We start from the raw sequence: 25154 nt of genomic DNA, 5'->3' as shown, positions 1-25154 counted from the left end.
ATCTTAGTAAGAATAACTTTATCTTATTAGTAGGAATATCTTTATCTTCTTAGTGGAACATAAATAAAATACACATTGTGGATATGTGCAAGTTGGTGTCCTGAAACACTGAGGGAGTCAATATTGATTTACACAAAGTATCTCCACATTTAATAAATAACATTTCAAATCTAAATTTTCAGTTAGTGTTAGATGTGTTCAACTATGAAGTACATACTAAATTTAATTGAAGATTTAATTAATTCCATAATTTTATGCACATATTGGCAAAACACAAAGTTATTTCTTCTGAAGGAATTTAAGTTTATAATACTGTGTAAGAAGCCGTGAATTTGTCATAAGGTGTGTGTCATCCTGCAACAATCTTGCAATCCAACACATTGCTAGGACAAACCAGAGTGGGATGCAGAAGATGTCAGGTTGAGAAGCTGTGTTTGTTATTTTCATGTGAACTTAGGTAGCATTTGAGAAATTTGTGAAATTATCTCTGGAAGGCTGTTAAGCTTCAGGAAACTATTTAAAGGCTTTCAGTCTTTCTTTTTTCTTAGCGTAGCACAGATTAAACCACCTTGTTAAATCAAACAGATTAAATCAATCTGTGCAATCAGATTAAAAAAAAAAAGTCAGCAGAATTGAGAATTTTGGCTTCAGTCTTAGTTTTCTGAAGTACCAGTTATTTTCTGTGTGAGGAGGTGAGTTTGCATGAAGAACATGCTCTACTGTGAATATCTTGGAATCTATTTAAAATTTGACTTTAAATTCTTGTACATAGAATCTTTACTTTTGCTGACTTTAGGTGGAACAAGGTTAGGGTTGATATCAGACTAGTTTTTCCTGTTTTTGTGACAGGTTAGGTCAAAATAAATGGTAAAAAAAATCTCTTGTTCTTGTGGTAGTATAGCCCCTTAGGCATTATGATAAGCAAAGCAAGCTCTCCATCAGCAATGAGTGTTCTTGAAAATACTACAAATTATAATGTATACAATATACTATCACAAAGAATAGTAGATGTTTGCAGAGTTGCTATTTAAGTGCCATTTATTCCTCTTTACTTAGAGACTAAATGAAAGTTTTCATCCCTGCAATTCAAAACAGTTGTTCCCTAAGTGGTGAATAAGTTATGGTGACTCTGTGTAGAAAGATAGCTATGAACTAACCAGAAATATCAGTTCTCTAATGATTACTTGGTTACTGGAAGTGGTTGAGAAAAAAAAAAAAAACAGTTTGAAATTATTTGTGCTGGACTAAGATCTGAACAAACTCATGAGAAGCCTGCCTGTTTTAAAATAGATTTTAAAGGCTCACAGTGACATACTGAAACACAGATCTATTTATTGTGGGGGAAGGAGGAGCTTTGTTTTACATCTTTGTGCTGGCTAACTGCAAACAGCAGTTTCAGAGGAAGTAGGTACAATTGAGAAATGGATGACATCCTTCATTTGACTATTATATTTTGTAAGGCTTCTTGCAAGGTGTATAGGCAAAAACCATTCTAAGATAATTAAATTTTCATAAGCAGCCATGGCTCAGAGTTATCTTTCTCATTGTGGGTAGACACATAGAAAGCTACAATGATGTGTTCTAGCATCTGCATAGTGAATGTGGCATACAGTGAGTAATGGAGGACTGTGTATCTAGCACTTCTTTGTGATCAGAGTTCAAATGCTCAGATCTTTTGGGAGTAAAGGAAGTGTCCCTGTAGTGGTGTCTCTGTAAAGAGGATTCTCTCTTTGAGAAGGTGTTTTCTTGATGAGGAAGTTCTCTTTCAAATGTGAGCCCCTTGTTGAGGTTATTCTCTTTCAAGTGTGAAGCCCTGAAGTCCTCTGTTCCTCACTGTCTGGGCATGCTTCCTTATTATCTACTTGTGGCTTTCCTGACCAGAGAAGGAGGAAATCCACAAAGCTCTCTGGTTAGCTAGAGTCATATTCTAAGTTTTGGTAACAGTTGACATAAGGACAGGGGTGTTTCCTTTATGCAAGCAAAGTGCTGGTGTGAGGGGCATTTTGAACTGTAGCATTTGAATGTGGGATGAAGAAAGAGTTTCCTGCCTGTGGAGACATGAAGTAAGATCACCTAAGATCAACTAAGCCTGTAAACTTCAAGGCTCAAAGACCAAAAGACTCAAAGTAAAACTCAAGATGCTTAAAGAAAGTGTAAATCTATCAGAGAATAATAATTATTGAATATCTTTGGACAGACTGGAGCACTGACTGCATATCAGATCAGTGGTAGTTGATGTCTGTCAGAAGGAAATGGTGCACAATTTACTTCTGGATGTGCTCTCTCTCTGGTTACAGCTAACAGTGGGAAATATTCTGGTTTTTTTACTAATGATCTATAAGAGAAGAAAGTTGTTAAAATTACAGACAACTTGAAGCATGAAAGATCTGCAAAACTACTGGAGGACCAAATTATTTCAAAATACTCTGTGAAATGCAGAAAATGGTTAAGAATATTTGATGGAAATGTGTGCAAGATACTGTGCTTAGAGAGGTATGTCACTGGAAGAGATAAAGGACAGTCGCACTTATAGTAAGAAGTGCCTGAAATGACAGTATTAAACTTCAGGGAGAAAGTCTTTCATAGGAAGGGATACAAAGAATGAGATTGCCTTTGGTTATTGAATCATTTTTGCAGATCATTAGGGACTGGTTTGGCATATATATGTCATGAACAGCTCTGGTGTTTATCTGTGTCTGAAAAGAATAGTTTTTATGGTGCTATGAAATTTCATCTGGTGCTCTTTAGTCATGTTTTTAGTAACTAAAGATAATACAGACTCTCTGTAACCCTCAGAGACAAGAGTGCTTTTACTAGAAGGATTTAGAATGGATGGGGTGAAAATGTCACTTCTAACAAGGAGGGTTCTTCACCTTATGGGAAAACTATATTGTCTCTGCTGCCCTCCACCACCAGTGACAAGCTCAGGCACTCACTGCAGCTGGAGACCTGCTGCAGACCTACAGCTGCAAGTTGGTGTGTGAGGTCAGTCTGAATCATCCCATTCCTTCTGACAATGGCTTTTGACTGAGTAGAAACCATAGTTAGTCTTCTAATTTGATGGGTGATGTCTCAAATTTATACTGGATACTCCAGTCAGAATTCTTGAGACTGGTCTGCATTGCATTTGTGCCCAGGTTTGACGCCAGGTTCCCCCTAGCAAAGTCTCCAGTGTCTCATTCTACAAACCAGTTTACTCATGGTGCAGTAACACAGAAGCATCTTGAGCTGGTGCCTCCTAGGAGCTACCACCAACAAAGGAACCCCTGGGCTTTTGTGCCTTCACATTCCAAGCATGGGAGGGTCTCAGCTCTTCCTCCTGAGTCTTCAGCTCTTGCTGTATCTCTGTCTGGTCACCATAAGAGTCTAGCCACAGTCTTCAGGGTGTTCATTTGAGGCTCTGCAATGTTAGCAGCTTGAGAGAAAACATACCTCTGACAGGACAGAGTCCATTCTGACTGTTTCTTGTTGTGGGATTGAAAATACTGAATTCCACTGTGCCTCTCCATTTTGGAGACCGTCTCCTAGATTTGGATGCTGAATGGTTCATTGGTCAAAACATATGTGTTTGCATTACAAATATGAGAGTCTTACTACAGCTTGTGCTTTCATTTTGTTCTGAGATCAATTGGGTGGTCACAGCAATATTACTGATTGTGCTGCTGTGTGTCTGTAATTCTGTAATTCCTGTCCGATAGTCTTTTTGATGTACTGTGCAAGCATTGAAAAACTGTCAAATAGTTTTATAAGCACTGTGCAGATTAGTGTAAAATATTGGTAAATAAGAGTATAATTCTTGTTTTAAGAGGAAAAACTCAGCCATAACTAAGAGGAAATCAGGACTTTATTTGTATTTTGGTGTCAGCTGGTGTTAATTTTTAAGGATGCTTTACTGTGTATGCTGAAGACATGAAATGTAGTTAGCTGTATTTATGTTGGAAGACTTTATACAAGATGATGCCTAAAACCATTTTAAAGATATCTCTGCTGTAATAAGCACTTATTGCCATTGGTAGAAGCTCTGTCACCAGGAGGAGATTATAACTAAATCTTAGAACTTGTTATATACAACCTGGTGCTGCGAATTATGTACCCTACCTAAACCTGTTAAAGCTTTTATTAACTACGGAGGAGTTATGTTAGATGCCAGCTTCCTGTACATAGTAAATTGCTTCCATGTGTCAGTGTTGCATGAATTTCTCAGGCTGCAGCAGTCAAAAATCAGGTTTGCTCTAACATTTTAATGCCTATAAATAAATTTTATCTTTGCAAAAACTGTCTAAAAAAATTGTTGTTGTTGTTATTATCATTATCATCATTATCATTGTTATTATTATTATGACTACTACTATTGCTGTTACTCTTATTCTTCCTGAGCATCATCTTTGCTTTCTTGGGTTGTTTTCAGCTTTCAAACTACATTAATTTCATTGTGGGACCACTGGTGTACCACAATGGAAGTGATACACACACACAGAAGTTGAAGCAGCAGTTCTCTTACACAGTGGCTTATATGTGGGCTGGCTGGACTCTTACTTGTTTTGGTTGTGGAGCTGGTAAAGATAACATCCTATGTAACATCCAACATTGATCAGTTTGTGTATTGGATCAACAGAGCTGGTGGATTTCATGACAATCTTGGGTCAATTTTGGAGCATTTCAAGTTCAGTGCATAAATGGAGAAGCAGAAATAAGCAAAACAAAGCTTATGCAAATAATTATGGCTTCATACTATTCAGCCTGGTACTAGATGATGAGAAAGGGTTGGAGTGATTATGCTTTACATACACAAGGAAATTAATGTTTCAGCACCCAAGACAGATTTAATTTCTATTTTTAAAATAATTATATTTTCAAAATTAAATTTCAGTAATTAAAATTTTAATGATTAAAACTTGTAATAATTAAATTTAAAAAAATTCATTCAAGGTCTGGAAAGCACCTCGGAAGGTGATAGTCTTACTTCACAATATGAAATTACTTTCATTTAAAAGCTATAATTAATATAACCATTTCTTATTCCTTTTGTTATCAGCTTGTAAGTAACATCCATAATCTGAAATTGATTTTTGGCTGTGCTTTTCATTTAGATGTCAGTGTGAAAAAAGGAGAGTGGTAGAAGCAGTCCCTGTGCAGCTCTTACATCAATATGCTTTCTCTGCAGTGTAATTTTTGCCCTCAGCTAACTTTTCTCCTTGATTTTAACATTTTAGTAGAGTTAATTGTAAGTGTGAAACCTTTACACAGATGTAAGATATAAATCAAGGAGTAATAATTCCTCATTGTTATAAACAAAACTGACTGTATTCATAAAGCTAGTATTGTTGACTTTGGTTTTATTGCAGATAGAGCAGTGTGTGTGTAAAATGAATTATTGCTGATTATTGTAGGACTCTAGTGTTATGAATGAAAAGCCAAGGTAGTTAATGCATGGAAGTCATAGTTCCCTGTAGTTAATTGCATGATTACAATTAAAATGTTAAACATCTGTTTAGGAATTACTGGCTTGTAGGAATGTGAATCTCAAAACTATTCTGAATAATTTTTACTATCCAGAGGTATAGATCGATTGAAACAGTTTCTATACTGACTGTATAGAATCAGTCTTTCTTTGTAATCTACTTATCTGTATAAATGTCTGGACTGAAGTGGTGTCTTACCCTAAAATAAATTTTCAAAGCAATTTTTTGTTGGCAGGACTATTGGGTTTGCTGGTTTTGATAGAAGAGTGGTTGCAGGGGTAGTTTCTGTGAGAGGTTGCTGGAAGCTCCCTTCATGTGCAGCAGAGCCTGTCCCTGGTGGCTCCAAGGTGGACATGCTGCTGGCCAAGGCTTGGCTGGTCAGAAGTGGTGGTGATGCTTCTTTGAGAAGAGATTTAAGGAGAAAGAAAAGTTATTGTGTGGATGTAATTGTGGCCAGAGAAGAGTAGGGTGAGAATATGTGAGAGGAGCAGCTCTGCATGCACCAAGGTCAGTGCAGAAGGACGAGGAGGAGGTGCTCCAAGCACCAGAGAGCTGAGATTCCCCCACAGCCCCTGGCACAGCCCATGGTGAGGCAGCTGTGCCCCTGCAGCCCGTGGAGGTCCATGGGGATGCAGAGATCCACCTGCAGCCCATGGAGGAGACACACGCTGGAATAGGTGGATGCACAAAGGAATCTGTGAACCCACAGGAGGCCCCATGCTGGAACAGCCTGTTCTTGAAGGACTTGTACCCTGTAAAAGAGTGACCCAGGCTGCAGCAGTTTTGGGAGAACTGCTGCCCATGGGATGGACTCACACTGCAGCAGTTTGCAGAGTGCACTCACACTGGAGAAGTTCATGGAGAACTGGCTCCCGTGGGAGGGACCCCACAGTGCAGCAGGGACACATCTGCCCTCCCTGAGCAGTGGGAGAAGCCCTGGGTGATGAACTGACCATGACCCCCATTCCCTGCCTCCCTGCACTGCTGGGGTAGGAGGCAGAGCTGGAAGGTGGGAGGGGTGGCAGGGAGCTGTTTTTAAGGGGTTATTTTACTTTATCACTATCCTGCCCTGATTTTGTCAGTAATAAATTCACTTCATATCTCTAAGTTAAGCCTGTTTTTCCCATGACAGGATTTGGTAAGTGATCTCTCCCAATCCTTATCTCAACCCAAGAACCTTCAATAAATTTTCTCTCCTGTGTCCAGCTAGAGATGGAGGGGAGTGACCAGCTTGGTGGGTGCCTGGCCTGCCACAAGCATAAACCCATGACAGCAGGCCAAAATACCCTTGTATTCAAAATGAACCCGAACTTGGATGACAATTTTGGAAACCTTCCTAAGTTTTTTTCTTCAAAATGCTGTTCTTTTTCTTCAGCTGGTGTGTGCTAGTTTGCTCACTTCACGAATGACATTATTTTCTTCCTTTTCTGACATGCCACCCTGTGAGACAAGAAGTCTTTTGGACTGTGCATAGCCAGATTTTTCTTGACTGGCAGGTTTGATAGGGTATCCTGTCACTTGACAGAAATTATTAATATAAGTCACTCTAGATGACACAGTTGAGCAATATTTGTACCTATATCTGTATTTTACTTGCTGCAACTAATTTCCCTGTTTACAGTTGCTCTTGGAGATGCTGTTGCATACAATTAGTCTGCTGTGGTGCAGGCTTTGCAAAATCTGTAAATGTGCCAGAATTGAGAATTAAGACTGTTTTTCAATCCAGATAAAATAAGGAAGGGAATTAGCCACACCCATTATTTATTCTATCATCGAGTTTCTGTTAGGAGCTTTTTTCTCTGATTTAAATGGAAAAATCCTATCTTTCTTGTAGTGTTTCTGCCAATTCTCGGACTGCATCCCTGCTGTCACAGCTAGAGAAGATCAATTTGGATTCTGTATTAGGAGAATCAGACAATGCCAGATATGTTACCTCAAAGATCCTTCATCTGGTCCAGAGTCAAGGTAATGACCTAAACTTTGTGGTTTTAGTAGTTTCCTTTTTGACCCATGCTTCTTGTATCTCCCTTGTTGGACTTGAGGTTTTGTTTAGTGAACTTGATTATCTATCTGTTTTTGTCACTGATTGTTGAAAATGTCTGTTTAAGCCCATGTTTAATGTATCTAGTATAGGATTCATAGTGCTGAGTCCATTTTGTGTTGTCAAATATCTGTAATTTAAGTAATAATTCACTTCATATGTATATATGTCTGTGTGTGTATATACTTATATGAAAAGTAGAAGGTAGCTGGAAGGTAGCTTTCTTCCTGATTTTTTTCTTTACTTTTTTTTCTAGGCCATCATAAGATTGTTGAACAATTGAAATAAAAAATTAGTTTTAAAATTGTTTAAGTCTTTTACTTAGTTCTATATACATATATGCATTTTTAATAAGTTTTATTGTTTGCAGTGTAAATTTTCTTGTCAATTTGTCGATGATAACATATTTTTTTCCCTCAAGCCAGTATTGGTCTTTTTCTCTGACAGAAAAAACCAGGAAAGAGATGACTTCTAAGGGCTCCCCTGGAATAGAAATTATCCTGTCAACCCTAGAGGTAAAATCTTACCATTGTTATGGTTATGGCTTCGTAACAGTTTTGCATTTTATCATTATTAAATGTATAAATTTATTATTATATTCATATTATGAAATATGTTGTTATTCTGTGGAATCTTAAAAGCTTGTGTTGGTCTATAATGAATAGATACTGTCTTTAATAGATATGAATAGATACTTTAGAAACAGAAATTTAATAGAAATGAATAGATACTTTAGAATTTCACTCCCTTTTATTTATATAGTCTAAGAAATTGCTTGTCACCTATCTGTTCTAATTGATGTGCTGTACTACAAAGTGTGTTTTAATTAGTTTTGTGGTTAATTTGGGCTGCATAGTGGGACGGTTGCTACTTGGGTACATCCAAAGTTCTACATGATTTTGTGGTGGCAATTCCTCCTAGCTTTAAGTATCCAAACCATTGTATTAGCCTGCTATGTTAAACACAGATTTTTCTTTTCTGTTGCAGAATACAAGAGATCCTCAAACTATTCTAAATACATTGAATATTCTCATTGAGGTAGTCTCAGCTGGTAAGTTTTCATTAAGGAGTAATATATGATTATATTTATGCTTTCTTTTTCAGATATATTTTGGTTTGTTTTTACTAGTTACTTTTTATTGTTTGGCTTTTTGTATATTATCATTACTTTGGTTCTTGTTTTTTGTTGTTTGCTGTAGCATATGCAGAATTCAAAGAATGTAAAGACTGAAGTTAGCTTTCTAATAATCCTACACAATACTTTATGTTGCTATGAGTGTAAGTCTAGCATATTCTTGCATAGCGCGGTCACATATAAAGAAAATATTACTCTTCTAAAACTACATGATTACTGTATCTTAGATATTGAATTGTTCTTTGGATTTAGATGTATCAGTTCAATTTTAATTTCTAGGTGGTGGTCGGAGAGCAAGTGTCTTAGTCACCAAAGGAGGGACACGGATCTTGTTACAGCTGCTTTTGACTGCCAGCAAAGACTGTCCTCCAAATGAAGAACTAATGGTGCTTCTTCATACTCTTCTTGCGAAAATTGGTCCAAAAGGTAGTATTATGGCTTAGTAATTACAGTTTTATAATTGAAACCTAGTAATCCTTTTTCTGTTATTGTGTAAGCATCCACATACTCAGAATTGTTAGAGAAGGAAAAAAAAGTAGTAAATTAGAGGGGAGGAAAGAATGGTAGAAAGTAGATAAGCATAGTTGACATCAGTAGAAAGAATTCAGTCATTTAACTTCTATTTTTTTATCAATTTCAAAATTAGTGTGATTGATCTTGTGTTTCTTTGATGTCAGACAAGAAGATTGGTGTGAAAGCAAGAGTAAATGGTGCCCTGAACATATCATTGAATTTAGTGAAGCAGAATTTGCAGAACCACAGGCTAATATTGCCATGTCTTCAAGTATTAAGAGTTTATTCAACCAACTGTAAGTATTGCAGAAAACAATTTTCTTTCATATGTGAATAAAGCTTTTTATTTAGATAAGGTTAAAATATCAACTCTGAGTGCTTGTTTAATGTTAGTTATTTAAACTATATTTTTTACTGAGAATTTCCTCTTTATGCCTCAAAATACTTAAATTCTAGAAATTTTCTTTTTTTGTTCTGTGCCAATGGATGTGTGGAATTTTGAGCCATCTAATTTGCATAAATGTTGATGTTTAAAACTCTAAACCAGAATTGCAAACATTTTGTTTACAGAAGGACTTTGAGTTAAATAATTATTCTCTTTATTATTAATTCTCATCTTTTTATTCCTGGTGTTTTATTTGTTTCTATAGTACCAATTTAAAATTTGGTTAACACAGAAGATATATCAATTTAACCTAATTATTTCTTAATTTAACCTTTTCCTTACTCCTTTTGTTCAAGAGCTCCATTCACCACTGTTGGACTAATATTCTACCACAAGAGCCTAGTTGTTTGGGCAGCCAATAGGATGAGAATAATATTTTTCTTTCTGTATCTCTGCTGTCAGTTAGATGCTCTTAATTTTTTTATTTGAGCTTGAAGTGGTTGTTAATCTTCTTATTTAAGTGCAAGAAATTAGAAATGTGTCCATGTTCCCCCGAGAGAACTGATTTGATAATCTGTAAGATTATGTTTTCAGGTCATTCACATGAGCAGCTATAATTCATAAAGCCCTAATATTTTCAAAGCATGGCAGCTCTATTTCTGTTGTGTTGTTATGTTCTGTTGTCTGACAATGACATAAAGTGCTTCTAAAATGAAAAGTCTAATACAGATAGTTACATTAGTTACATTGTATACCTGAAAACTTGCTTCATCATGAAAGTAGGACTGAGTCTCTAATTCAACTTGTTAGATGAGTTATATTTTCTGTATTCCTCATTCTTTATGAAAAGAAAAAGTAGTAGTTTGTAATATTCTAATGAATAATACTTCCAGTTTGTGTACATACAATTACTATTAGAATAAGTTCTAACTTAGATTCTGGTATGATGCTGCTAATGATGATGAAATTTCTACTTGGGTTTGTGTACTAAATTCTGCAGTGATAACAGCATTTATTATATTGATGTAAATTCTTGGCTGCTCTCTTCCTAGTTTGTTAGGAGAATGTATTACTAAACTCAGTCAGGAATGAAATTTCTGTGCCTGTGTCAGCAGTTTGTATTTTCAGTTAGCTGTTGTACTTCAAACGTATACTTCAAGCACATATTTCTCTAACATAGGTCTTAGTATTATATATTTTTATCTGATCCCTTTCAAATACATTACATTTATAATTTTTGTTTTTTGAAAACATATATTCATAACATGTAGTTCAGGAAAGCTATACCAGTTGGCATTTTTAAATTTTATAACACTTTGATTTATAACTCTTTGATTTCAAATCCTGGTGAATATACCTGTTTGTCCAAATACTGAAGGGTAATAGCAAGTCATAGAACCTGAAATTTTAGAAAACCTGCTGTTTCAATAGACGGTGAATTTCTATAGAGAAAATTCTTTTTGTGTTGTATCTTAGTAACATAGAAAGCAGAAGCCTGCATTGGAAGTAGTACATGGTTTTATTTGTAAAGTAATAATTAAGTTGTCTTATTTTCCAAGTTCTATCAGGATTGGATTGTCATGCTAATTATGTGCAGAGTACTGTTTGCTTGTCACTGTATGTCTTAAAGCACAAAAATATCTAGCATTTTTTGTACTTCAAAATTAACTTGTGTGAATTTTAGTTTTGAGTGTATTGATTGTTTTCTTTTGCCTTTCTTACTACATTATATTAAAATGGATTGCTTCTAACTTCCAGCTGTAAATGCAGTATCTCTGGGAAAGAATGGAGTAGTAGAACTGATGTTTAAGATCATTGGCCCTTTTAGTAAAAGGAATACTAGCCTTATGAAGTAAGTAAGATTTCGTTAATATACTATATGGTAAAACCTTGTATTTTTTTTCAAAACTTACTTGTGAGTGAAAAACAATATGGGAGAAATCAAATGCAATTAATATTTGAGGATTAAACTGAAGGGAGATGGGAAGGAGTACCATAAATATGAGAGATTTTAATTTTCCCCAGTTGAGTAGCACATAGTACTTGAATGTCTAGTTGCAGTACTAGTAAAATAATATACATTATTTTTTTATCTGTAATATTCCTGCATGGAAACTGGACAGTGGTTAACCCCAAATCATAACAAACAGATCAAGACAATCACATCATTTTTTTCAGTTTGTTTCTACAGCACCAAGCCTGACAGAGTTCAGGAGCATTGAAACAAAGCTCTCAGGCACAGGGTGTGACTCCTGGGGATGGTGCTGTGCAGGGCCAGGAGCTGGACTTGATGATCCTTGTGTGCTTCTTCCAGTTCAGCATATTCTGTGATCTGCTTTGTGCTTCTGGTGTGACACTGTCTGTTTCATTTGGTAATAGAATTTTCTTTCCATTTTTCTGCAAAGGAAATAGACATCCAGAGCAAGAATATAAAACACAGAATAGGAAGCCCCAGCAATATTTGTCTAGTGTGCTATTGTGTTAAAAAAATTAAAATTCACTGTGTAGGTGAAAGTGGTGACTTTAGATTCCCACTCTGGTGGTAGCTGTAGATTTTGAGTTTTTTGTTTGATTGGATTTTTTTATTTGGTTTGGGTTTTTGGGATGAGTGTAGGGTTAAAAAGTAGCTAAGTGAATGTAAATGTATCCTTTCTTTATATTCTCAACCTTTTTGAAGCACATACCAGTGGAAAACTAAATCTTTCATCTGATTAGCAAAGTATCAATCTCATATTTTGCATATTCTAATTTCGTTATAAAAGAAATATGTGATCAAAATCTGATATTTATGGTCACAGGAGTAGTGTTCAAAAATCATGTCCTCTTTTTGAAGGCTCAGCTAGAATTCCACATATGAATGTACTATTCTATGATGTGACTAATCATGATATCCTTTTTTATGGTCTTAAGACCAAATGCATCAAGTCCATCTTCACAAAGAGGGAAAAAATAAGTATATACATTTTGTATTTGCACAGTTGAATTGAAAGAAGATGTTTGTGTACAAGAAAAACCCCATGCTGATCATCTTGTGTTGTAGTACGGATTGATGGGCATTGCTTCTGAGTATATTCATATACTGCTGGTATTAATACAGAGTTTTCTAAAATAGTGCCCTTTGCTCTGTGGAAGTACTTGTTCTGCTGCTAACAAAGACATGAATTTCAAATATCACAACCAGTGAGTGTTGGTCATAAGCAATACATTGTCACAGTGTTTTTGCCAAAGCTGGAAGTTTGTATAGACATTGTATTGGTATTTTAAAGTTTTGTCATCAGACTTCAGATATAGCAGAGATATGTGATCTTCTAGTAAAGTAAAATATTAAAGTGAAGTCTGTGCTACAGTGCAGCCAGGAAGACATGAAGTTAGACTCTCTATAAGTCTGTAAGCAGTAAATATTTTATATAGTTTTACAGTGTTGTAGATAAGCTTACTGGTTGGTTGCTGTTTTGACTTTTCTTGTTATGTTGACAGGGTTGCTTTAGACACACTTGCTGCATTGCTAAAATCAAGTAAGTGTTTGACTACAAGAAAATGTGTACTTGAGCTATAATGGGTATGTGTGTATATATCAACACAGTAAAACTAAACATTAAGTCAGTGGCCAAAACAAAAATAAGGCTAGAAAAACTAGAAATAAGTTTCATCTGCAGTTTCTGGTGCTTTATTTTTGTTGTACATACATGTATTTAATACTTGGTTACTGTTTAGTCAGTTATGCAGCAGAAAGGCTGCACTGCTTCTGCAGAACTGATCTGGATCCATGGTAGAAAAACGTGTTTTTACATTCACTCACCTCAGCATACAGTAATTCAGTAATAGATGTCTATAGCTTAACTCCTGTGCCTCTTTTTTACACATACATCTGAAGATATCTGTTGGATGGCTAGGGAGAATACAGGTATTCTTCAGTACCTTCCTGAGTTACTATGACTCGGGTCCCAATAACAAATCTGTCAGTGATGCTCATGAAGTGGAATTAAAGGTAACAAAACCAATGGTGTGTTTCCAGACATGGACTGTCTCAGCCAGCAGCAATTGATCCTCACAAATGTCATCTTTGCAGATTTTGAACCAGCACTGTAACTAGCAAGGAATTAAAAACTCATTTTCTCCAAAGAGTTGTGTTAAAGTGACAGCAATTATAGTAGTCTTAGTGGAGTTGAATAAGAATTGAGGTGTGATGAGATTTGTAGAACACCATTTCATGCAAGTGGTGGGAAATTTCTGTACTATCACAGGGTGCTGAGTATGTTCATGTTTATTCAGTGTGATACCTTGGTCTTACAGGTTTGTGTATTTATGAATTTTGCAATTTCTCCTTGGGAAATTTAGGGAAAGAAATAGTTCCAAATTGTTGTCAGTATTCTGTTCTGTAAATTGGCAGTTAAATATTGGGGAGTAAAATGAAGTGTTAAAAAGGCGTGTCTTTAAAACAGGAAGTCTTGTTCATATATTTAGGGATGTCTTCTCCTTACTGGTTTTAACTTGTAACTTCATACACTTTATACAAGTAAATATTTTCATAATGACATTAGTCTGCTATGTATTCCAGCTGTCATACTGATTACCCAGTATCTGGAGTAGAAGTATATTTAGCTTATGAAATTTGACTAATATTGATAAAACTGTATGGATTGCAAGTGAAAACAAGTTTGTTTCAAATCTTGTATCTAGGCAGTGTGTGTGGATAGTAATGGGTATACTTTATAGAAACATTTTTGGTTTTTAATTTACTGGGTGACAGCATCTTAAAACTGCCTTTTAAGTGTAATGCATGCTTTTCATGTAGTAAACCATGAAAATAACTGGTCTCAGTTATCCAGTCAGTTCTGTTTAGGTTGATGTGAAACTCTTCTAAGGGTGGCTAAAATACTGCTCAAACTGAAACAATTCTGTTACTTGGATAAAAAGAATAATTTAAATATTAAAAGTAAAGTTTGAAATTAATTTTGATGTCACTGGACAATTTTAATTTTCTTTCCTAACTTTTTTTGCAAAGAAACAAATGCCAGGAGAGCAGTAGACAGAGGATATGTGCAGGTGCTTTTAACGATTTATGTTGATTGGCACCGTCATGATAGTCGACACAGATACATGCTGATACGTAAAGGAGTGTTACAGTGCATTAAAAGTGTTACAAACATCAAACTGGGAAGAAAAGCATTTATTAATGCCGATGGGATGAAAATTCTTTACAACACTTCACAGGTAAGTTTATCCTGATGGGTTTTTTTTATGTTGTCTTCTTTTGAGTCTTTCGCCATGACTTCAATTTTTTGTATTTCTTTTATGAGATTCATGGTCATTTCTGATTATGGGAGCAAGGATTATATTCTGTACCATACTGAAACAATGAAAGAGTATAGAATTAAATTTGTATTTGCAGTTATTTTGCTGTGGCTGTCTCTGGGAGGGGCAGCTGAACTTAATTTTAAAAAAAGAGGGGGTGAAAATGTTTTTCTATTTTGAAATCTGGATTTTTAAAAAAGGTAAATTTGAGTTAGTACAAGTTTTTCTGTCCTTCAAAGAAGACATGAACTATTTTTTTTTGTTAATAATATATAAATATAGTTTGACTTTCAATTTGAGAAACACTTTTCTTTATTCTCCTGTTAACAGGAGTGCCTTGCAGTAAGAACTCTTGATCCTCTCGTCAATACATCCAGCCTAATAATGAGAAAATGTTTTCCCAAAAATCGTCTTCCTTTGCCAACTATTAAAAGTGCTTTCCATTTCCAACTCCCAGTTATCCCTGCCAGTGGTCCAGTGGCTCAGCTGTACAATTTGCCTCCTGATGGTATGGTGATTTTGTAGTACTTTTCTTTGAGTATGTCTAATTTTTCTCTATGGAAGGTGGAATCAATTGCACTTATTTGTGTTCTCTGCTAAAAGGATTCTGAGATACTTCTCAATGAGTAAAGGGTCTGTGACTCTTGGTGTGGAGCACCAGTTTCTAATGTTAAGTTTAAAGCGATAAAAATTTTGTCCAGACACATGTGGTTATAGTATGAAGGAGGAAACAAGGACTAAAAGGTGATGTTCACCAAACTGAATTGCTGTATTCAAACTTAAATGGTCTCTCAACTCATGTAGTGTTTACATTCTCCTCTGTAAAAAGTGTTGTAGTGTACATCCTATCTTAGAGGAGCATGTGTCCCCTTCTTCTGTCACTCTGGTAAGTTAGGATGTGATGAATTTAGGTTAATGTGTGCCATCTGAAGCACTGGCTTTTTTATGTTACTGTGGTTATTCCTTCATCTGCATGATGGGAAAATAGAGCTGCTTTTTTGGACCCTGTTGCAGTCTCTTAGAAAACACTGTACTGCAGACCATTTATATGGTTCTTTGTAGGAAATCAATTCATCCCATTGTGAGCACCTTTCATATTTTTCAGATAATTAATACATATTTTGATAAGGTAAAACAGCTTCAGGCCTGGTAAGCAACTAATGAAGTTGCTGTCAGAAAGTTAGTCTAAAATGAAGGGTCAAAGTCAGCTTATTTTAATATCTTTTATTCATGATATTTCCTGAAACAAAATGTAATCATAGTCTGAAAGAATTAAGCTATCCTGTTCATGTGGATCAGACTCCAGCAGTTCAAAGATTGTTTATGTTTTTGTCTTCAAAGTAGTAAATAGATTTAGAAGCGCATTTCAAAAACCAGAGAAATTAAATCTCTGCTTAATACAGTATATTGGTACTGTATAATACCTGTTTAGAAACATCCTAGTTTGCTTAAGTGAACTAATGATATGTTTTTTTAATAGGTTTGTTATCTGTTACAAAAAGAAGTGAAAAACCTAAGGAAATAGGATACATAGTGCTTTAGAAAGAAAACGTTCTGTACTAAAAGACATGTGGAATGTTGGGGGTGGTTAGAGGTCTGGCTTCATTAAAAGTATAGTCTTGTATAGTTAGTATTGTAAAAGCAGTACACGTAATCATTCTGAGTAGAAAATGAGCATAATTTGTAAATGTTTGAATGAGCCTTTTAATGACAATCTCCAAATTTCCTGCATAAAAAACACTATGAGAAAACTTTACAAAACCCCCTCAGCACTAGTTTACTAGTTAATTTTCACAATTTTTTTCAAGGAGTAAGTGAAAAAGGAAATAAACCCAGAACACAGAAAATATTCTTTGAGCATGTATAATTGGATTAAAAGTATAATATGCCTTACAGAACGTTTTTGTGTTGTAGTGGATGATGTAGTAGATGAAAGTGATGATAACGATGATGCTGAAACAGAAACAGAAATTGAAACTGAAATTGATGATGACAAGGACGAGCATTTTAAGGTTGGTAGAGATAAAATTAATAAGTAAAAGTCAGGTATAGCAATTTTCTATTTAAGTTGCTTGAATCTGGTATATAAATGCATGCAGTTTTAGAAGCAGTTTAAGGAGCTTTTCAGGACAATTTCTAAAATTGAAAATGCTTCCGAAACTTAAAGAAGGTGGGTGCTGCTTGAAAATATCAACTGTCCTTGTTCAGATTGCTTCAGGATTTTTATCAAAATTTGTTTGCTTCTCACTTGTTGTGTCTGGAGTGCAGTGGAACAGAACCAGAGATTCCTTTAGCAGTGTTCTCTTCCCAACTTGTACTTCTCTCAGCCTGCTTTTCTTGCATAGGCTATCCATATGTAGGAGCTGCTCTAACCTTTTCCAGCATTCTGGACTGGGATTGACTAGATCAGTGTTTCAACAACGTAGCTGAAGTTCAGCCAGCTGTAGTGGTAGACATCATACCTCTCACTGTTGTACCACTTAGAGAAGGTATTCTGCTTTCCAGCTGCCAGCTGGGACATGGACATTTTGTCAGAATTGCCTTATTCTTTATTTTTATGTTATATGTATTAAAGGGTTAATTGAATTGTCTGTCCATGAACTGGAAAGATATATTTTATTGAAGGATCTTATGAGCTCTGATGGAAGGATTATCTTCCCTCCATCCCCAAATGGATGCATTATATCCCTACAGAAGTATTGCATTGTCACTGCAATCAGATGAAGTCTTCACATTCCAAGTTCCAGTACTGGGAATATGCATGGATTTCATGTAAAATCTGATATCTGTGTATAATAAGTTTGGATGAAAGCAAGAAAATTGAAATATTTGTAATATCACTGTTGAAAAGGAGGCTTAGGGATAATAATAATAATACTGAGCAGTCTAAATCTTCATAATGGAAGCTGCAGTTCAGCTAATTTTGAAATATGGTATTTTATCTTTTAAAGTATGAATGTGTTAGGAGTAAAGGTGAATGTTTCAGATTAATGTTGTAGAAGTTCATTAATTTTAGATGCAAAATTAATTTGTTCTGGTGATCTTTCAGAATGATGATATTGAGACTGATATTAATAAACTGAAACCTAGACAGGAATTGGGAAGATCCAAAGAAGAACTGAAAATGTATGAGCATTTTTTCCCAGAACTTTCAGAAAACTTTCAGGTAAAGTATATGATCCCCAGGACATTTCTGGCCGTGTCAGGTTGACTCTGATGAATAGTTCCTCTAGCCAAGAATCATGGATCTGCAGTTCTGGACCTGCATATGGGAGTACTTTATCCTAGGTTATTTAGTTAAGTGTTACGGTTGCTTAAGTCCTATTGAGAAATGGGTACTGTGGGTAGATGTAAAGGAAAACTGTTTTCTGGTGTCTGATTATTGCACACAGCAGAAAGTAAAATAGTGAAGAAGGGCATGATATTTCTGAGGGCATTTCATTTTATTAGGCTTCTTAAAGCTATGCATCTGCTTAAAATAGGTAGTTGAAATATCTGGGCAATTACTTTGACTTTATACTTTGTTATTAATGAACTGCTTGTTATTGCTCTAAGGCCGTGTTGTAAAAGATGAAACTTCATTGTTCTGTTTCAGTGTGATTTTATAATAGCTGTCACCTTTTAAATTACATTTAAAACAAGGAAAGAGAAATGTTTCTAATATGCATGAATCTTGGGAACTGTTTACTTTTTTTGTTAATAATTTTTTTAATTATTTTTTCACCTTTGTTTTTTAAGGAATGGGACTTAGTTTCCAAGGAACCAAAGCCTTTTGTACCTGATGCAAATTTGAGTGGACCTATTGTTGTTCCTACAGCCAGTGAGGAGCACTCTGCTGAAGCAAACCCATCAACAAAAGGAGTTGCTTTAAAGGAGTGCAATCCTTTATTGACAGAGGAATACAATAGAAGGCCAGTGTTTCTGGAACTACCAAAGAAAGATAACCTGAAAGACAGCAGTTTACATCAGCAAAATGATCAAAGAGGCATGCTTCCATCATGCGAGTGTCTAAGCCAAGAAATTGTGAAAGGCTTGGACAGAATCAGTCTCCAGGACAGTGCAAAAAATGATCAATATTATGGTTCAGAGCGTGTAGTAAAGACGGAAAGCAAAACTAGCCTTACCACACTTACTTGTAGTAAATCCTGTGAGCAAGTTTCACCTTCTGGAGGTGGTCTCTTTGAAGGATCATCTGTCCAGCTGGGAAAACTCTGCTGCACTGGAGTGGATTCAGAGGAGGAGGAGGAGGATTCCAGATCTAGTTCACCAGGAGAGCATGTCATGCTTCAAGTTTCTGATGTATCACCAGTTCATGACTGTGATCTTTATCTTGAAATGGTGAAGCACACAAAATCTGTTCCGGAATACTCGGAAGTGGCTTATCCAGATTATTTTGGCCATATTCCACCCCCATTTAAGGAACCTATTCTGGAAAGGCCATATGGGGTGCAGAGGTGAGTTGCCATACTCCTTTTCTTGTTGCTGTTTTCATGCCTTTGAGAAACAGTGTTTAGGATGAGATAAACCTGATGATCTCACACCCAGCCCTAACTATGCTGTGATTAACAAGCAATGTCTAAAACTGTTTCCAGTGAAAAGCAGTTGGAAGGTAGGTAAGTAGGCATTGATCAGAGCACAGCCGTAAAGAAAACAGTCTGATTTCTGTGACTGCTAATTCTAAATACGAAATTCAATTTATTATTCTCCCTTTCTGCCTTCCCATCATTTCCCATGTAAACTTTGTAGTCTGCAAAATAACAAACCAACCTATAAAATCCCACCGCCGTAGTGGAAAAAGTTAAAAAATTAATACACTAAAGTATTTGGCTTTAGTGTTCACAGTATGAAAGAATTTAGAGGTAACAAATGCAGGGGTTGCAGTCTGTGGTAGGTCCTGCAGAATGACATACAACAAAAGCACATCAACACACCCTTTTATTTCTTCACTGAGAGATAATAGAAGATGATGAAGAGTGATGAGATTCTTAACAGTTTGCAGAAGTGGTATAAAGAGTTGACTAATATACATAGTGAGTTACAGTAAAGACATGTGAGTACACTAGCAGAACATGAAGTAGTAGCTGTGAGACTTCGCCACTTGCCTAATTATGAAATTGAATGCCTTTGCCTTTATACTCATAACTATAACCAAGTTAATGAGTTCCTCTGTACTTGCATTTAAGTATTAAAATTATTAAGCAATTAAGTGTCTTTAGATGGTTGAATGAAAATCCTTCAGCTGTTTCACTGAAAAAGTGAAAAAGTGATCTTTGTAGTGAAATGAGAACTGCTGGAACACTAATGACATAATGAATATATTGTTCAGTGTTGAAGGAGGAGAATCTTTCCTAGCAGGTTATTTATTAGATAGATTCAGCTGATTTAGAAGGGAGATAGTCTTGAGTCAGGAATCACTTAAGAATTGCATTTAAGTAAATCTTGTAAATTCTTATGTATGTTTTTGTAGTAAATAATAATTCTGAATTTTCCTGAATAAAACTGAGTGAAGTCAGATACAATTTGTCAATCCAGTGTTCTTTGTTAGATATAAAGCACTGGAAAAATAAACTTTGTACAACTATACATAAGGCTGATTTCTAGATCATGAAGATAATTTTACAGTATATTTTAACTTGAAAATGTTTTATTTTTGTTGTATTTTTATGCTGAAAGTAACTTTTTGAGATCTTGTGTGAACAAGAATTAAATACCAGGTAATATGGCTAAACTTGGACCAAAAATCCTGCATCACATTTTTAAGGAACACTGTTTTAAGAATTCAGTTTTCTAGAAATGACTCAGTCTTGTTACTGCAATGTAACAAACCTCTGAGAAAGTAACTTGTTTAAAAAGGTCATAATTATTTTATAATTTCATAGTTTATAGTGGATTGTAAAAATTAGTTTGGTAGTGGACATGGAAAAGCTTTAAAGTCTTTTACAAAGCTGTGTCCAAACTCTTGACATTCAGTGTGATTTATGTTCTCTGTAATGTAAGCACTTAGCTACTGCTCATTGGGTAAGTCCTATTGAGAAAATAAATGGTTGATTTAATCCATCCATGTAATGTGAGAAAATATTTTGTGGGGTCTAAGGTGTGACTTAATGGATTTTCTTCTTGTTTTTATTAGAACAATGTAAGGTTTGGGTTTGTTTTGCTTTTTTTTTTAAGTCTTGAAATGTGCCAGGAGATTAAATGTTTTTGAATTTCTTCTGTTTTAAATTTAGTAGCATGTAATTATCACCAAATAACTTACCTATGTATTTTTGTATGGATAAATGAAATTGATAATAGTTGAAGTATCTTATACTACTCTATCTTTTTAGGAAGAAAATTATTATATGAAAAATACCCTATAAATTTGGGGTTAAATTTCTGCTTTTTTCTATTCCTTAAAAAATTTGGTTGGGTTGGGGTTTTTTTCTGTATACTTCAGTGTTTTCTAATCATCAGGATCCACAAAGGAGTAATCTCTAAGCACATGCCTCACAGCTACAGTGTTGGTTCTAGAGTTTTTTTTTCCTTTAATTTTCTTTAAATGTCTTACCTTCATTTTTTGGAACATGAAAATGTCTGCTACTACTTTTCCTTCTCATGAGCATCTTGAATACTATTTATTCTTTGCTTTCATCTACACTGTTTATTATAATGGTATCTTAGTGCCATTATCATTTTTAAAATACTTACTATGGATTTTCATTGATGGATTTTGTCTTGGCAAAACTCCTGTGATATTAGGGAGTGTCATTACATTTTAGAGCTAAGGCATGCTGAGATTGAATAAGTTTTCTAAGATAATTTCTAAGGTCAAAAATCTGTAATTCTGTCCTGAGCTGAACCTATTCAGATGGATTGTGGTGAGTCAGCCTTTTCACAATGTTGTCAGTACCTTCAACTTGTGACTTCTTTTTCAGTTAATTGCAGTTTAATAAAATGTGCTAGAGTTGTCCACTTACTTCTGTTTTTCATTTGTTAGCAGTATTTATTTTAATTAAATCAAGAATTTACAGCCTGAATGTACTTTAGCATTCTGTTTCTGTATTCTTCATTGTTAATCTGCCTCCTTTTCTTCTTATTGCAGGTGCTGTGCAAGCTTTTCCACACAGCTCTGCCACTATATTTCATTCTTGAACTGCAACACATTCTTACTTTTCCAAGCCAGGACCTAGATACTGCCAGTTGTGCAATGGCTTTATGATCTGGATAAGCACACAGCTGACATTTGGCTGACATCACCAAATTCTTTCTTATTTGTTATGTAGTCGATAAATGAACCTAGATCTTTGGAGGTGAAAACTAGTTCACTAACACACTCACTGTACAACCTACTCCCTAAAACTCTTTAATTTTGTTTATGGTAGGATTCATCTAAGTTACTAATGTTATCAAGTGTTGTCATGGGTTAAAGAATTAACATAAGTAATGTTTGAGTAATTTTTGCTTCTATTATAAAGTATGAAAATGCGTTTTTTTTTCCTTCAGATAAAACCCAGTGAGTTGTGTGCATGAAAACTCAGATCCCTCACATACAAATTCTGGATTCAGTCAGCTGCGAATGCAGGTGTTTAAACTTAAGTACACCTTGAGTTTGCGCACATAAGTGGGGGTGAAGCTGAGGTCTGTCTGAACTGTACCACTGTCTTCATGTTAACTTCGTTAGTTTTCCTGTATAAGACAATTCCTCTTTGTGATTGGAAACAGTAAGTGACATTTTAAATGAGAACTCTGCTTCTATTTTTTAGGACAAAAATCTCTCAAGATATTGAAAGGCTGATTTATCAAAATGACATTATAGATAGAGTTGTGTATGACCTTGATAATTTGAGGTAAGTTTTTACCTTTCTGTAAGCAATATTCAAGTAATACTCTAAGCCACCTCTACTTTCCTTGTGATGTGACTCATAATGTTTACAGCAGATTTCATACGAAGTTTCATCTGACAGAACAGGGTCTTTTCTACCCAGGCTGTATTTAGAGGAAGGATCAAAATAGTTTCTGAATTGCCAAATGAGGACTAAAAGAAAGCTATATATATATTGATATATTTGGTTTAGCTAAGTTTGTTTTATTCATTTTGGTCCCTTTTTCTACTCATAGTTTTTCTGTACCAGAGGAGGCAGATGTTTTGAAGTTTAATTCCAAATTTGAATCTGGAAACCTGCGCAAAGTTATTCAGATCAGAAAGTAAGATACTTCATGTCTACTTTTCATGGTTTAGGCCTTTTATTTCTGCTTCCTACGATCACTGATATGTTTTTGTTAATTTTCAGAAATGAGTATGATCTAATTCTGAACTCAGATATAAATAGCAATCATTACCATCAATGGTTTTACTTTGAAGTCAGTGGAATGAAAACTGGCACTGGTTACCGGTTTAACATCATCAACTGTGAAAAGTCAAACAGTCAGTTCAACTATGGTAAGATATGTTTCCCAGACTTCGAGAAGAAATATGTAAAAAATACCTGTTCTAGTCAACTTAGCTGTTTCCTTCCCTCCTCCACAGAATTAGCAGTATTCATGTTGTCAGTTTAAATTCTTTATTTTAATAGTATTGCTAGAAAGTATTTTGACAGCTGTATTTAAAAAGAAGAAATGCATCTTAAACCAAGGGCTGTCAGTTTTTAATATGAAGTTTTGCTGTAAGTGAGGCCAAAGCAGAAGAAAGTTACTGGTAACTGCAGCTACAATTGTCTTAGGACCAGTGAGCTGGGGAGGACAGGAACAAAACCTGTTGATTCACACAGAGCAAGAAGAATGACAGTGGTTATCATTAATCCAATTCTGCATGGGGGTAGATGTGAATGTAAGTGGAGACATTCCAAAACAGTTTTGTTTTATTGACGATAAGGAGAAGTAAGTCTGGCCTGAAATACTGGGGTTCATAACTGACCATTGCTGTCTCTAGTAAGTGTAGTAGTGTTTGCAGTGTGTTTTTTTCAAAACTTTCAAAGGTTTGCAAATTGTTTGGATTTTTTTCCTCCTGTATATTCTGAAATTTGTCCTTTAAGAAGGAAGAAATTTCTTCTCCCACCTGCAGCTTCAAACTCTTGTTACCAAGTAATATTGTATTCTCCTTTGTCATACACTTTGTCATTCTCATAGATAAAGTCACAGAATACCAGGTAGTTTGACTGCTAATAAGATGCTTTTAAGTTACTTACTAATCTTCATCAATCATCTTAGGTATTTTTTTATTTATGTTGTGCATACTTACTTAACAGTTTAATTTTTTTGATAAATTGACTGAATCAGTCAGTGTGGTTGGCTAATTATCTAATGAATAAATGATACTCAATTAGTATGTATTATTTTCTCCTTTAACTTCATATTAAGTATTCAATTTGAGTATGCTATCAAAAAAACAGACTTTAAAGAGTTACTTTTTTTAAAAAATTGTCCTTAAACATCAGTTATTTTCCAGTTATTTACATGAGTGGATGATAGTATCAATTTTTTATGTTCTCTGTGAAGCCTTTTTGTAGTGTGAGTTGAATGGATGCTCATAGTCTACCATTCATGCAAACCTCAACTTTCATTAAACATTCCATTTAGGTCTTACTCATTTCTTTAATTGTTATTTTATTAAAATCATCAATCTTTTGTCACCTGGTTTAAAAAGCACACAGTACCATACCCAGACATTAATGAAAATATACTCTGATAGTGAGTAAATAAGTAATTTGTAGACTTGTATGTAAGTGTTGATGTGGTCCATGATGTGTTTCTGTTTAATGGTAAGCATTAAAGTGAGATGCATATCTTCTTTCAGGTATGCAGCCCCTCATGTATTCTGTTCAGGAAGCACTACGTTCTCGACCATGTTGGACTCGTGTTGGGACAGATATTTGTTACTACAAGTAAGTACACACACAGACTAAACATGCAGCAAATCTTACACTGAAGATTAACATGAGGTACAATTTTTGAGGAGAAGTACTTGTTTCTGCGTTTGATAGTTCTGGGTTACTCTGTTGTGAAGAGGGTTTTTTTCTGAGTTACTAAAGAGAGTAATATATGTGATAGAAATATACAGGATCTCATTTTGTAATCACATGACTAATATTTAAGCTGCTCATATTTTAGACTTTTCTTAGAAATTGGACACTGTTTCTGGGAAGCTTTTAAGGGAACATATATATGCATGCCTACTTGAATTCTTACTAGTAACTTCCAGTAATACTGACCTCATGGTCTTTGGGATGAGCCTTCTATAATTTGTGGTGGAATTATTGTAGAGGAGTTCTAAAACTCAGGATCATATGGTACAGCATATCAATATGTAATCCTTCTTGGTTGGTAGCTGTTTCCTTACTTTTTTGT

At 35.1% G+C, this 25154-nt stretch overlaps 1 protein-coding gene across 6 annotated transcripts in view; it reads left to right on the top strand.

The window, feature by feature from the left end:
• AGTPBP1 (ATP/GTP binding protein 1) overlaps nt 1-25154 on the top strand; it is a 64321-nt gene that overhangs the window by 9261 nt on the left and 29906 nt on the right. For all 6 annotated transcript variants that reach the window (XR_001525433.3, XR_001525434.3, XM_015653035.2 and 3 more), the window contains exons 4-19: nt 7297-7427; nt 7951-8018; nt 8491-8554; nt 8918-9064; nt 9316-9447; nt 11295-11388; nt 13014-13051; nt 14542-14750; nt 15162-15339; nt 16746-16843; nt 17881-17997; nt 18570-19285; nt 22574-22657; nt 22929-23015; nt 23102-23250; nt 24604-24691. Coding sequence is in view for 4 of the 6 variants with exons in the window: in XM_015653035.2 (XP_015508521.1) it covers nt 7297-7427; nt 7951-8018; nt 8491-8554; nt 8918-9064; nt 9316-9447; nt 11295-11388; nt 13014-13051; nt 14542-14750; nt 15162-15339; nt 16746-16843; nt 17881-17997; nt 18570-19285; nt 22574-22657; nt 22929-23015; nt 23102-23250; nt 24604-24691 (2400 nt within the window). In the remaining 2 variants the exon portion in view is untranslated. The remainder of the gene's footprint in view (nt 1-7296; nt 7428-7950; nt 8019-8490; nt 8555-8917; nt 9065-9315; nt 9448-11294; nt 11389-13013; nt 13052-14541; nt 14751-15161; nt 15340-16745; nt 16844-17880; nt 17998-18569; nt 19286-22573; nt 22658-22928; nt 23016-23101; nt 23251-24603; nt 24692-25154) is intronic.

The sequence above is a fragment of the Parus major genome, chromosome Z (assembly GCF_001522545.3).
Source record: "Parus major isolate Abel chromosome Z, Parus_major1.1, whole genome shotgun sequence".
Taxonomy (NCBI): Eukaryota; Metazoa; Chordata; class Aves; order Passeriformes; family Paridae; genus Parus; species Parus major.
The sequence above is the reverse complement of the archived record's forward strand: the minus strand, read 5'-3'. Positions and strand labels throughout refer to the sequence as shown.